This window comes from Meriones unguiculatus, chromosome 15 (assembly GCF_030254825.1).
Source record: "Meriones unguiculatus strain TT.TT164.6M chromosome 15, Bangor_MerUng_6.1, whole genome shotgun sequence".
Lineage (NCBI taxonomy): Eukaryota > Metazoa > Chordata > Mammalia > Rodentia > Muridae > Meriones > Meriones unguiculatus.
The window spans coordinates 24,131,749-24,147,789 of record NC_083362.1 but is presented as its reverse complement, the minus strand read 5'-3'; the positions used below and the strand labels follow the sequence as shown (position 1 = coordinate 24,147,789).

At 36.2% G+C, this 16,041-nt stretch overlaps 1 protein-coding gene across 1 annotated transcript in view; it reads right to left on the bottom strand.

Moving 5' to 3' along the window:
- Window positions 1-16,041, bottom strand: part of LOC110541030 (solute carrier organic anion transporter family member 6A1-like) — a 100,203-nt gene that overhangs the window by 10,994 nt on the left and 73,168 nt on the right. Inside the window, exons 12-13 of the mRNA XM_060367827.1 lie at window positions 14,923-15,076; window positions 10,133-10,320 (exon numbers count right to left, since the gene is read on the bottom strand). Coding sequence (XP_060223810.1) covers window positions 10,133-10,320; window positions 14,923-15,076 — 342 coding nt within the window. The remainder of the gene's footprint in view (window positions 1-10,132; window positions 10,321-14,922; window positions 15,077-16,041) is intronic.

The following is a 16,041-nucleotide window of genomic DNA, read 5'->3' as shown; positions in this document are numbered from 1 at the left end:
CCCAAGTTTTTAATTGGATTATTTGGTTTGTTGATGTTTAATTTAATTTCTTAAGTTCCTTATGTATTTAGAATATTAGACCCTTGTCAGATGTTGGGTTGTTGAAGATCTTTCCCCTAACTGTGGGATACTGTTTTGTTCTGTTGACAGTGTCCTCTCCCTTAAAGAAGCTTCTTATTTTCTTTAGGTTCCATTTATTTTATTTTATTCTTTTTAGATTTATTTATTTATTTATTATATTATATTATATACTGCATAAATATGTGTTTGCAGGCCAGAAGAGGGTACCAGATCTCAGGGTAGATGGTTATGAGCCACCATGTTGTTGCTGGGAACAGAACTCAGGACCTTTGAAGTACAGCCAGTGCTCTTAACCTCTGAGCCATCTCTCCAGCACTAAGGTCTCATTTATAAATTGTTGATCTTAGAGCCTGAGCTGTTGGTGTACTATTCAGGAACTTCTCTGCTGTGCCACTGTGTTCAAGGCTCTTCCCCATGTTCTCTTCTAATAGATTTAGTGTTCCTGGCTATACATTGAGGTCTTTAATTCACTTGGACTTGAGTTTTGTGCAGGTTGACAAATGTCAATCTGTTTGCATTTTTCTACATGTGTACATCCAGATAGACCAGAACCATTTATTGAGGATGCTTCCTTTTCTCCATTGGCTTCTTTGTCAAAAATCAACTGTCCATAGGTGTATGGGTTTATGTCTGGGTGTTCAATTCGATTCCATTAATCTGCATGTCTTTTTCTACACCAGCACCACACAGTTTTTATTACTATGGCTCTGTACTACAGCCTGAAGTCAGGATGGAGATTCCTCCACAACTTCTTTTATTGTATAGATTATTTTAGCTATTCTGTTTTTTTTTTTTTTTTGTCTGTAAAGGACTGTGTTGATATTTTGATAGGAATTGCATTGAATCTGTAGATGGCCATTTTTACTATGTTAATCCTACTGATCCATGCGCATGGGAGCTCTTTTCATCTTTTGATATCTTCTTCAATTTCTGTTTTTAGAGACTTGAAATTCTTGTCACATAGGTCTTTACTTGCTTGGGTAGAGTTACACCACTATACTTTATATTTGTGGCTATTTTGAATGGTGTTATTTCCCTTATTTCTTTCTCAGCCTATTTGTTGTTTGTGTACTGGAGAGCTACTGCTATTTTTGAGTTAATTTTGTATATAGCCAGTTTGCTGAAGCTGTTTATCAGCTGTGATTATCTCATTAGATGCTAAAAAAAGCCTTTGACAAAATTCAATACCCTTTCATGACAAAAGACTTGGAGAGATCAGGAATACAGGCCCATACATAAACATAATAAAAACAGTATAGAGTAAGGCAATAGCCAACATCAAATTAAATGGAGAAAAACTCAAAGCAATTCTACTAAATTCAGGAAGAAGACAGAGCTATCCATGCTCTCCATTTTTCTTAAATATAGTACTTCTAGCTGGAGTAATAAGACAACTAAACGAGATCAAGAGGATACAAATTGGAAAAGAAGTAGTCAAAGTGTCCCTATTTGCAGATGATATGATAGTATACAAAAGCAACCCCCAAAATTCAACCGGAGAACACCTACATTTCTTTTACTTTTTAATTTTTTTGTTTATAATTGTTATTTATTAAAATTTCTTCACTTTGTATCCTGTCTGTAGCCCTCTCCCTATCTCCTACCTGTCCCACCCTCCTTTCCTTTCTTCCCATATGTTCATGAATAAGGGAGGATCCCCTTCCCTACTATCTGACCCTAGCCTTTCTGGTCTTATCAGACTATCTGGATCCTCTCTCTCTGTGGCCTAGTTAGGACACCTCACCAAGGGGAGGTGATCATAGAGCCAGCCACTGAGTCCATGTCAGAGAGAGCTCCTGTTCCCATTACTAGGGAACATACATGGAGACCGAACTTCCCCTGGGCTACATCTGAGCAGGGGGTCTAGGTCCTCTCCATGCATGGTCCTTGGTTGATTCATCAGCCTCTGCAGGACATCCTGAGCCCAGATTTCTGGCTTTGTTGGTCTGCTTGTGTAACGCCTGTCCCCGTCAGCTCTTTCTGTCTCCCCCTTCTTTGATAAGATTCCCTGTACTCTGCCAAAGTTTGGCTATGAGTCGCAGTATCTGCTTTAATACCCTGATGGGTAGAATCTTTCAGAAGCTCCCTGTGGAAGGCTCCTGTCCAGTTCCCTGCCTTCTCCTACTTCCAATATCTATCCCATTTGTCCTATGTATAGGAGTGGCTAGATGGAAAAAGGGGAAAGGGAAAATGGGTGTGACTCTATTTTTAATTTAAAATGTATTTTAAAAGAAAAAAGTATTTTAAAAATTTTTTGCTAGGTCTACTGTGTTGAATATATGTATATTTACAAATTATAGTGAGAGAGGAAAAATAAACTTATCTGTGTAGTCATATATATGTTGAGGACTTTGATACACTTAGACTTTACTTTTGTGCAGGGTGGTAAATATGGATACATTTTCATTTCTCTAGACATAGGCATCCAGTTAGACTAGCACCATTTGTTGAAGATGCTATCTTTTTTTCAAGTCAAAAGGACCCTGAGATTCAACCTTACACAAATCACAGTGGCTAAATAAAAAACTAAAGGGATGACACATGCTAGAGAGGTTGTGGGGAAAGGAGAATCCTCCTTCATTACTGGTGTGAGTATAAACTTGTGCAATCACTTTGGAAAACCATCTGGTGCTTTCTCAAAAAATTAGGAATAGTGCTACAGATAATTCTCAAAAGAGAAATATTGAATGGCGAAGAAACACTTAAAGAAATGTTCAACATCCTTAGTCATCAGGGAAATGCAAATCAAAACAACCCTGAGATTTTACCTTACACTCATCAGAATGGCTAATATCAAAAACTCAAGTGGGTTCCCTAGTAATGGGAACAGAGACTGTCTCTGACAGGAACTGATTGGCCTGCTCTTTGATCACCTCCTCTTGAGGGGAGAGCAGCCTTACCAGGCTACAGAGGAAGACAATTCAGCTGGTCCTTATGAGACCTGATAGACTAGGGTCAGAGGAAAGGGTAGGAGGATCTCTCCTATCAGTGGATTTGGAGAGGGGCATGGGAGGGATAAGGGAGGAAGGGTTAGGTTGGGAGGGGATGAGGGAGGGGCTACAGCTGGGGAACAAAGTGAATAAACTGTAATTAATAAAAATTATATTATATATAATAATATAATATCACATAATAAATATATAATAAATATATAATAAAAATCATATTATATAGAATAATATATATCACATATTATAATATATTATATAATAATATATAATAACACGTTGCAATTCATTAACATATTAAATAATAAATATTCAACACATTAAATATTAATAATTTATTAATATATTAATATAATACACTATAATATCATATAATATATTATATAATATACATAATATATTATATATAATATAAAATATTATATAATATATCTAATATCTAATATATTATATAATATATTATATATATTATATATTATTATATATTATATATTATAATGTATTATATAATTTTATTATATATTTATTATGTATAATTATATATAATATATTATATAATTGTATATAATATATAATTATATTTATAATTATATATATAAACACTTAAGTGACAAGACATCCTGAAGAGGATATGGAGAAAGGGGGACTCTCCTCCATAGTTGGGAATATAAACTTGTACAATCACTTTGCAAATCAATCTGGTGCTTTCTCAGAAAACTGGGAATAGCGCTGCCTCAAGATCCAACTATAACATTCTTAGGTATATATCCAAAATATGCTCAATTATACAACAAGGACATTTGATCAACCATGTTCATAGCAGCTGTATTCATAATAGGTAGAATGTGGAAACAGCCTAGATGTCTCTCAATGGAGGAATGGATACAGGAATTGTGGTACATTCACACAATGGAATACTACTCAGCTATTAAAAACAAGGAAATCATGAAATTTACAGGTAAATGGTGGGAACTAGAAAAAGATCATCCTGAGTGAGGTTATCCAGAAGCAGAAAGACACAACTGGTATAAACTCACTCATAAGTGTGGATATTAGCCATACAATATAGGATATACTTACTAAAATTCATACTCTAAAGAAGCTAAACAACCAGGAAGACCCTAGGGAAGATGGTCAATTCTCATTCAGAAGGACAAGTGCTATAGACATTGGAAGCAAGAGAAGACAGTGAGCAGGACAGGAGCCCACCACAGAAGGCCTCTGATCCAGGTATCGAAGTAAAGGCTTAGAATCATAGCTAAACTTTGGGCAAAGTACAGGTAATCTTATGAAAGAAGGGGAGATGAAAGACCAGGAGGGAACAGGAGTTTCAAAAGGAGACCAACAGGGCCCAAAACACCGAGCCCTGGGGCCCCTGCAGAGACTGATACCTCAATCAAAGACAATGCATGGAGAGGACCTAAAACCTCCGATGTAGCCCATAGACTCAGTCTTCAAGTGGGTTCCCTAATAAGGGTACCAGGTGCTTTCTCTGACATGAACTCTGTGACAGGCTCTCTGATCACCTCCCCCTGGGTGAGGGTGGGAGGGTGAAGCCTTGATAGGCTATTACAGAAGACAATGTAACCAGTCTTATTGAGACCTGATAGGCTAGGGTCAAATAAAATCGGAGGAGGACCTCCAGCATCAGTGGACTAGGAGAGGGGCCTAAGGTGACAAGGGGGTGGGGGATTGTGACTATGGCTTGGTTGTATAGTTTAAAGTATAATTCCAGCATTTACTTTTATCTTCATTAGTGTTTTGGATATTCAGAAGGTTATACACTTACACGAATTTTAGGATTTTTTCCTTGCTTTTTGAAGAATGACATTAGAATACATTGATGGAGATTGCATGAATTCTTAGATTGTATTTGGTCGTATCAATTATACTGATCTGTAAACATTAAATATTTTCTAATTTTAATGTAATGAGAAATGCAACATATTTAATGACATTAGAATACATTGATGGAGGTTGCATGAATTCTTAGATTGTATTTGGTCGTATCAATTATACATTAAACATTAAATATTTTATAAATATTTCTAATTTTCTAAATATTTTCTAATTTCTTCTTCAATTTCTTTCCCTTTCTATTGTTCTGATCCAAAAGTCATTTCACCTCCTTATTTAGGTTTATTCCTTGATATTCCACTAATTTTAAAGTAACTCTAAATGTGATGGTTTCCTTGATGTTTGTCTCATTTACTTACACCCTATCCAAACACACTGATGTTTGTTTATCAACTTCGTGTGTTACTGCTTTGTTACTAGCATTCAGGTAGGATACTGAAGGTTATTTGCTATTTTATTTATTTTAAGACATGGTCTTGGTATGTGCACCCAGGCTGGGCTTGAACTCATGGTCATCCTGCCTATGTCTTCTAGGTCATGGAACAATAGCTATTCATATTCATAACATCAGACCATCTGTAAATTATGATACTTCTTTTCTTGTTCATACCCTTTTTATTTCTTATTCGTGTTTTGGTATTCTAGCTGAGATTGCAAGCCTTACATCAAAGAATAATAGTGAGAAGTAAACAACCCTGTCTCATTTTGAGTTACACAGAAATTATCTAATCACCTCATTCAGCCTAATGTTGGCTATTGGATTGTAATATTTAATTGCACCAGTTGGACTCCTCTATTTCTAGTTTCTACAAGGCTCTTTGCCTAAAGGATGTTGCATTTCTCATTACATTTTTTGTCATCTAATACAGCGGTTCTCAACCTTCCCAATGCAGAGACCCTTTATTACAGTTCTTCAGGTTATGGTTACCCCAATCATACTTTGTTGGTACTTCATAACTGTAATCTTGCTACTTCTATGAATTGTAATATGAATATCTGATATGCAACCCACAAAGAGGTTGTAACCCCTTTGTGAGATTCTAATGGATGACCTTAATTTTATTCTTGACTATTTCTATACTATGTATATGGACTCACATACACAAAATCTTCTGTGTACCTTAATGAAAATGATTTGAAATGGTCCATTGTTTTATTTTTATAATGGAGGGGATCTCATTGCTTAGCATTAATCCATTTAGATTCTTTCATATATTCCTGGCTAATTTTTATAGGTAGTTTGCAACTTGAAATTTATCAACTTCTGTATTTTTCCTTGCATCATGTTCACAGTATTCCCTAAAGATCCCTTTCATTTTGATGTATGTTTAGTAATATTTTCCTTTCATCTCTTATTTAAGCATTTGATTTTCTCAAAATTTTATTATTTTGAATAAGTTCATCAATCTTCTCCATGTGTTTTCGAAACCAACTCTGTTTCAGTGATTTTTGCATTATTCTTTTTGCATCTATTTCACTAATTTCAGTGCTGAACTTTGTGGGTTTTTTTCTTTCCTTTGCTATATTTCTCTTTCCTTCTTTACTCCTTTGTTCCTTTGCTCTTTCTCCAGTTCACTTTCTTTCTCTTCTTGTTTTGTTTTTTTTTTAATTGTTTTTTTTTTTTTTTGTTCATTTGTTTGTTTTAATTTTAGGCTCTCTTCAAATTCCCTTTGTTTCTAAGGCTGATCTTGACCCCTGATTTCCCCACATTCACCTTATAAATACTGGGATTACAGGTATATACCAACACTTCCTAGTTTTTGTCTTGCTAGTGATGAAGCCCAAGGCTCTGTGAATACTCAGTAAGTTCTCTCCAAACAGCACCACAGGCCTCCATTTCTTTCTACTTTTTTGTGTTAGTCTTCTTTTCCTAGAAGCTTAAGACACATCACTAATACATTTGCTGAAATCTCTGTAACATTTTAATGCATGCACTTTGATTTGTATACCTCCTACCTGCAACTGATTTTTGTGTTGTGTCTAAGATCTTTTCATAAGTCATTTGGGCCATTTCAAAGTTTCAAAATCAAAGGATTCTCTCTTACCTCATTATAGAAAACTACACTTTGTTCCTGTGTGTGATAATAAGCCTTCTTCTCAAGATTTCCTACTTTAAATGAACTTTCAGTGCCATTGCAAGTTTCTAAGACTTTGTGAGATGTCACACTTTCAAAGATTATGCATTCATTTACTGAACATTTTCTTTGTCTTCAGTCACATCGTTCCAAAGAGACTGCTTTGTCTGTTTACATTCATCTCGAGGTGTGGTTCTCATATTCTGAGCAGAATTATATGCAGAAAATATATGACATCTATGAATTCTGGGATATTCTTCACATTTCTTTTTTTGCTTTAGAACAAGGTATCACTTGCTTGGTATTAAGCCAGGCTGGCTTCAGACTTGGAAGTTCCAGCCTCAGTACCCAGTGCTGAGGTCAGCACAGTCATGCCACATTTATTGTTCCTTCTAAACCTCATTTTGAAAGTATTAGTTGAAATTCAAAGAAGGGGGGAGATAGAAAGACCTGGAACGAGCTGGAGCTCCACAAAGAGAATAACAGATCCAAAAAATCTGGGCACAGGGGTCTTTTCTGAGACTGATATTCCAACCAAGGACCATACATGGAAATAACCTAGAACCCCTGCCCAGATGTAGCCCATGTCAGCTCAGTCTCCAAGTGGGTTCCCTAGTAAGAGGAGCAGGAGTGTCTCTGATATGAACTCAATGGCTGTCTCTTTGATCACCTTCCCCTGAGGGGGAACAACCTTACCAGACCACAGAAGAAGACTATAAAGACAGTCCTGATGAGACCTGATAGGCCAGGGTCAGATGGAAGGGGAGGAGAGCCTTCACTGTTGGTGGGCTGTGGAAGGGGCATGGGAAGAGATGAGGGAAGAAGGGAGGGCAGGATTGGGAGGGGTCGAGGATGGGACTACAGCTGGGATACAAAATGAATAAATTGTAATAAATAAAAATTATAGTAAAAAACAAAATCAAAAAGAAATTCAAATATTGCTTCACTTTTTACATAGTGAAATTTAAATTTCTCTGTTTATCTCATAACTTACAGAAAAGTATGTGTGAGGTACTTTTTAAAATTCCTTTTAGTAATGAATAAAATTGAGGTTAAAAATAAAGTTCCAGGAATATTATTACTCTCTCTGATGAATACCTTTGCTAGTATATTTCACATAAATTTTAGGAAGTAATATTCATTATTTCCTAATCATTTATTTGTGTGTTTCTGTAAGGAAGGTAGAGAGAGAATGAGAGAGAAAGAGAGAAGGGGTAGGGGTGCTGCAGAGGTCAGAGGAAACTTTTCAAGAGGTGAGTTTTTTTTTTCCCATCTACCATGTGGTTTATAAGGAATTGAACTCAGGTACTCAGACTTGGGAGCAAGTGTTTTTATTCACTGAAGTATTTCGCTAACTCAGTTATGGGTCCCTTTGCATTTCTTTTCTTTGAATTTTATACTTAAGTTAAGAGAATTATCCTTTTAATTACCCAAATAGGAAGTCTGAATATGATCCTAGATTTCTCCATATAACATCGGTTATAACTCTCAACACTTTCACACAGAAAAGTACTTTTCAGATATGATCTACCAAATTATCTCTATATGTCACAATGACATGTAGCACTCTTTTTTTAAACTATTTTATTTGGGGTGTTTTAGGTCTCTACCTTCCTTCCACCAATCCTCCAACCCTAAGTAGAAGAGAGAAGGTTAGTGGGGAGAGGGGGAACAGACCCCTTTATTTCTCCCGGATGTTTAGGATCAATGTGTTCTTTTAGGGCTCTATACCAATCTCTGTCAACAGCCAGAAGTCTCCGTCAAGCTGCTGTGTTCCCTCCTTCTGTCTGCTCTAAACTGCCATACCATCTGTCTCTGGTCTCTCCAAACTGCTACTCTGGGTTCTCATCTTTATATCCTCAGAGTCCTAGATAATGACCCTCTTTGTGCTGCACATGGCAGGCTGTTGCCAGCTGTCAAAAATCACGCCCCGCATGAGAAAAATGTCAGCTGTGGACAAACTAACACCCAACTAAATCCCCCGCACTAGGGATTAAAATAAAAACGTATTTACATAACATAACTGAGTTTACAAAGAAACCAAACTTCTATTACAATCACACTCTTACTCTTTTTTCTACACTTTCCACCTTTAACACCATTTCCCACACTATCTTCAAACTTCCCTATCAAGATGCCCATCTGACTATAACCCAAGCAATGGAGGGGCTGAGGCAAGAGGATCACAGGCTTGAGGCAAACTTTGGTTATCCTGGAAGACCCTATCCATCAAAGACAAAACAAAGCAAAACACTTGAACTACAACGTAAAACACCACCACCAACAAAAATAAAACACTTACATTGTGAATTTTGCTCATCTTTTGTAGAAAATTTAATTTTGAATATAATGCATTTTGACAAAACTTACCCTCATCTTCCTTCCCCTCCAGTTCCTTCTTATTTTCTCTCCTGCTTTATTTTTTTTCTCATGAAAACCATATATTAGCTAGGATATTCTACACATTTCTGTCTCTATTGTCATTCCTTAACTTTTTGAGAACACGCCAAAAGTAAACTATTGTTTTTTCCATTTTGTTGGTCAATCCTTACATTATAATTATAAAGATATACTTTAAAATAACTTGACAGAGTAAGTTTAGAATAATGCCTTATATTATCTTCCTAGAATAAAGATGAGTGTTAGGAGGGCTTATCATATTCTGAAAGAACACATATGTGACAAATGGTTCAATTTTGAATAACAAAATGAAACTGTAAAAGTTACTGGGTTCCTCTGTGGATGACACTTACACTTTCTCAAGTTCCTAATTTAGCACTAAAGAATAAAATTTACAATTAAAAATTTTCCTACATATAGATTCTTGATGTGTGTTATACTACGTGAAGGCACTCTATGGTTTGTAAAAATTTAATTCTGTTATGTGTATATAAATACCTATATTTTCTAAATAATTAGAAAGTAATACAGACAATTCCAAAAATGTGTGCACCTAGTATTAAATTAAGCCAAACTAAAATTAACATCTACATACATTATGCTAATAAACAAAAGAAAAAATTATAGATATCCATGATGTTTAACAATACAAACATTTCCCTCTTCATTTATTCCCTTGAAACACAGCAAATAACTTGCTGTAATAATCTGAACTGTTTTTAAATGTATTATATAGTAAATATATAACAGTTACGAACATTACATACTTACCGGAGAATCATCAAGGTGATTGGTATGCTACCCGAGCTAGAGAAGGCAATTGCACAAAAGAAAAAAGCAAAAAACAAAGGTAATGTAAAGCATTTGGTATTGCATTTTCCAGGAACGGCATCAATGAAATCACCTTGACTGTCTGCGTTTGTCAGTCCTTCTTTAATGCAGGAACAGTTGTAGTATGTCTGTGAATGTAGAACATAAAAGAAACAGCAAGTCAGAAGCAGTCAGGAAAAAAATGACCTTATTACTATAAAATTTAAATTTTAGCCAACATACAAGGGGAGGTTATCATGATTATACACATAACAAAATACTAACAAGGTTACACAATCATTCATAACTGGATAATTGTCTATGTTTCAAATAGCAGGTAAAATGTAATTTTATTATAAGAATATTTATTATTAGAATAGTATGAGAGTAATCTATTATGAGAATATCTATCAAAACTATGAGTTCTGAGCTAGGTGTGGTGAGATCTGCCTTCAATCTCAGTACTCTGAAAGCAGAGGTGAGCTTCAGACTAGCTAAGGATAATGGTGGAACTCTGCTTCCCTCCCCTGCTGGTTGGGGTCTCTCAGAGGACATTCATGGTAGGCTTCCCTCTCTTCTATAACTTCCAGTGTCTATCCTAGTTTCCTTTCTGAATGAGAATTAAGCAAACTCCCTAGGATTCTCTTTGTTGTTTAACTTCGTTAGGTCAGTAGATATTAGTAAGTTTATCCTATATTTTATGGCTAATATCCACTTATAAGTGAGTATATACCATGTGTATCTTTCTGCTTCTGGGATACTTGATTGAAGATGATCTTTTCTAGTTCCATTCATGTGCCTGCAAATTTTATGATGGAAAAAAAGACAGCATCTTCACCAAATTGTGCTGCTCTAACTTGATGTTTACATGTAGAAAAATGCAAATAGATCCATGTTTATCACCCTGCACAAAATTTAAACTCCAAGTGGATCAAAGACCTCAAAATAAAAACAGACACACTAAATCTGTTAGAAGAAAACGTGGGAAAGAGCCTTGAACACATTGGCACAGGAGACAACTTCCTGGACAGAACACCAAGAACTCAGGCTCTGAGATCAACAATCAATAAATGGGACTTCATGAAACTGAAAAAGCTTCTGTAAAGCAAAAGACACTGTCGTCAGAACAAAACGACAGCCTAAAGAATGGGAAAAGATCTTCACCAACCCTATATCTGACAGAGGGCTAATATCCTGAATATATGAAGAACTCAAGAAGTTAAACACTAACCAAGCAAGTAATATAATTTAAAAAAATAGGTACAGAGCTAAACAGAGAATTCTCAACAGAGGAATATTGAATGGTGGAGTAACACTTAAAGAAATGCATTAGCCAAACTTTGGGTCCAGTGCAGGGAATTGTATGAAGGAAGGGGAAGATAGAAAGACAGGGAGGGGACTGGAGCTCCTCAAGGAGAACAACAGATCCAAAAAATCTGGCCCCTGGGGTCTTTTCTGAGATTGATACTTCAACCAAGGACCATGAATGGCAATAACCTAGAACCCCTGCACAAATGTAGCCCGGTAGCTCGGTTTCCAAGTATTTGATTTCTCTAGTATTTGATCAACTCCCCCTGAGGTGGGGAAAATCCTTACCAGGACACAGAGGCAAAAATGAAGCTAGTCCTGATGAGACATGATAAACTAGGGTCATATGGAAGGAGAGGAGGACCTCCCCTATCAGTGGACTGGGAGGAGATGAGGGAGGGAGGGCGGGATTAAGAAGGGATGAGGAAGGGGGCTGCAGCTGAGATACAAAGTGAATAAATAGTGATGAATAAATTTATTTTTTAAAAAAGAGAGAAATGCTCAAAATCCTTAGTCATCAGGGCAATGCAAAACAAAACGACGGTGAGATTCCCCCTCACACCCATCAAAATGTCTGAGATGAAAAACACTGAGATCAAAAACTCAAGTGACAACACATGCTGGAGAGGTTGTGCAGAAAGGGGAACCCTCCTCCACTGCTGGTGGGAATGTAAACATGTGCAACCACTTTGGAAGTCATTCTAGCACTTACTCAGAAAACTGAGAATAGTGCTACTCAAGCCCCAGCTATACCACTCTTGGGCATATAGCGAAAAAATGCTCAAGTATACAACATGGACTTTTGCTCAACCATGTTCATAGCAGCTTTATTCATAAGAGCCAGAATTTGGAAACAACCTAGATGTCCCTCACCTGAAGAATGGATATAAAAATTGTGGTACACTTATACAATGGAATACTACTCACCTACTAAAAAAAAAAAAAAAAAAAAAAAAAAAAAGGAAATCACGAAATTTGCAGGCAAATGGGTGCTGAGTCGATCTTGAGGACCAAGATCCAGTGCAGTAATGTTCTACAAAGCACGGAAACTAAAGTGACTAAGTGCAACACTAAAAATGGTTTAGTGGTCAATTGGTGAGATTTTGGCATATTAGGCTATGCAACATTGAAGAATTTGAGAGGTAATATTACCATGAGGTGAAAGAAATGGCCTTGCTGTTGTGCAAGACAATTAATATTTATGTAGTGAACTGAATAAAGATTCTGACTATAAATTAGCTAAGATCTGTTCAGTAAAAGTGTGGAAATATATCACATTAAGTAGGATGGGCATTCGAAAGTTTGGTTCCATTTGATGAGTGGCAAGCACTCTACTGAATAAGCCATTTCGCAAGCTCTATTTGTTCATACATTTTTTTTTGTAGACACTCCTATACTTTTATTTTTGACTTTTTAAAATAGAAAATAAAATTTTTTGTACAATATATTGTGAGTACAGTTTTTAATCCCTCATCCCCTACTTAATCTTCCCTACTTCCTTACCCATCAAATTCACAGCCTTTCTTTCTCTCTATTGTCAGAAAGCAAGCAGACATATAATAATAATAATAATAATAATAATAATAATAATAATAATATGAAAATAATGATGAAATAAAATATATAGTAGAAATAAAGAAAAAAGCCAAAGAAAAAGCATTTAAAAAAACCCATAGAGCTGCTGAGACACACATTTAATTTACTTAGAAAATCCATATAAACAAATTGAAAATTCTACTTTATAACCAATGATCTGTAGTTAATAAATAAATACCCCAGGCAAAGCATTGCAGAAATTTTTTCTCACCTGGAAGGATATTATTATAAAATTACTTGTGTGTATAAAGATAAAGCTCTACAATGATGTTTATGTTAATGTTTTTTAATATCCATAAAACCTACAGATATACAAATTAAGTACCAAGCAAATTAAAACAATAATAAAATTCAAATTAACTACATTAAATTAAAAGGATGAGCAGTATATTCTTTTTAAAAATTTTTTAATTGATTGCAATTTATTCACTTTGTATCCCAGTTATAGCCCACTCCCTCATCCCCTCCCAATCCTGCCCACCCTCTCTCTTCTCCTCCCATGCCCCTTTCCTAGTCCACTGATAGGAGAGGTCTTTCCATCTTCCACCTGACCCTAGCCTATCAGGTCTCATCAGGACTGTTTGCATTGTCTTCCTCTGTGACCTGGTAAGGCTGCCCCTTCTCAGGAGGAGGTGATCAAAGAGCCAGTGACTGAGTTCATGTCAGAGACAGCCCCTCTTCCCTTACTAGGGAGCCTATTTGAAGACTGAACTGCCATGGGCTACATCAGTGCAGGGGTTCTAGGTTATCTCCATGAATGGTCCTTGGTTAACCAGAGACCAAGCAAAGACCCCTGAGGCCAGATTTTTGTTGTTGTTGTTGTTCTGTTGTTCTCCTTGTGGAGCTCCTGTCCGCTCCAGGTCTTTCTATCCACCCCGCCCCCCTTCTTTCAAGGGGCTCTTAGGGTCAGGCATCCTAGCTTACTTGGAGAAGTGCGAAGCCTGGGAAAGAATGCCTCATACATCAAGGTAAACTGTTACTGAGGAATGGCATCAGAGGTAGTTCACTGACCACTTCATTTACATATTTTGAGACTGAATACTGCTTCCATTTTTTTAAATTATCAAATGCTATCATACTTGTGCCCATGCGTTCCATGTGTATACACATATACACAAGCATGCAAACATAATTGCTCTGCACAACAGGAAAAAGACTGGATAGATAGATAGATAGATAGATAGATAGATAGATAGATAGATAGATAGAGATTATTTCTGAGTGGGAGTAGCAGCCCAGGAGATAAGACATTTCATGCTAGTAGCAGAAGACATGTAACTAGAGTTTTACAGGAGGAACAATTCAGTTAAGTTTTATGTCTTCCATTCATGTAAAGTCTCTATAGCTCTCAGGTTTCGAGAATGCCAGGTATGTTTTGTGAAAGCCTTGATATATGGTAAGATCTGGTGCACAGTCAAAGAACTGGGGACTGGGTATGTAGCTCAGAGGTAGAGCACTGGATTCAACACACACACATATAGAAAATAATACACATATCTGAGTTACTGTGGAGCAGACAGAGAAACAGCAGGAAAATACAGAGTAGGCATTTTGAATCTCCAGAGAAGGAACATTTGAGGAAAGATGATGTTTGGGATAACACTGTGGCAAGCCTTTAGTGTATGAAAGATTATGTTCAAAGTTCAGTGAGCCCTGCTGAAAGGAAGCTCTGGAAACAAAAGGTAAGTTTTCTTTCCATGTCGTTAATAGTTAATATTAGTTAATATTCTTTATTAAAAATAAATTAAATATAAAAGCAAAATTTTAGAGAGAGTTAGGACTAAAATCTAATCACTATCTACAAATGGAGCATGTTACTGGAAAGGAAGAAGTGTAATAAAAATTACCTTTTCATTGTGTAGGATTTTACTAGCAATGCAGCCTGCAAAGCAGGGAGAGAAATATTCAGTCTCATCTCTTCCACACACAGAAGAGTAGACAGAACTTGTGCAATCACATAACTCATTGCATGGAGCCGTGAGGTTTCCAAAGGTACCCAATCTGTGAGGTTGAGATTAAATACAATTACAATACCATCATTTAAATTGCTGAAGTATGTATCAAGTTATCAATAAGTCCCACAAATGTGCTTGTTGAAACAACTTATTTTTCACAGATTTACGAAGGTAATGCGCATTTAAGAATGTAACACTTGATGGTACTAGAGAGATGGCTTAGTTGTTAAGAGCACTTCCTGCTCTTCCAGAGGTCCAAAATTCCATTCTCAGCATCTACATGGCAGCACACAAACATCCATACTTCCAATTCCAGGCAATCTGCTACCCTTTTACATTTTCTGCAGGCACAGGTACGCAGGTGATACACACACACACACATATATATAGGTGAATAGTTAAACACAAAAAAATTAACTTAAATAAATCTGAAAGAGATGCCACTTGATTTTTTTATGCTATAAAAATATTGTTGCCACAGTCATGTTAACAAACAGAATCACCACTATCTACATTGCTTTCCTTTTCCCCCACTTCCAAGATTTCCATTACCCTTTTGTGACCTCTATTTATTAGTAATATCTCCGTGTTCATTTGTCAGATTTTATAGAGTTATCACACAATGCAACATTTTTTCTGCTTCTATTGCACAGAAGATTTTATTTGCTCTTGTGTGGACATTTCCATGATCCTTATGTGAGTATTAAAACTAGAATATTTAGACGGTGTGAAAGTTTTTATGTAACTGTTTTAAAACTTTACGTATATGAGTGGTTCTGCTAGAATATTTGTATACTCACTGTGTGGGTGCAAAATTAAGATTGGATTTCTTGTGAGTTGAGTTATGGACAGTTATGAACCCCCATGTGCATGTTGGGAACCAAACCTGGTGCCTCTGAATGGAGAACACTGGACAACCTCTTGCAGCTCCATGAACTGCTCCCCCCTTAACCTTTAAAGAATCTGTCTGTTTTCCAAGTAGTGTATTGTTATACTTCAGCTAACAGTATA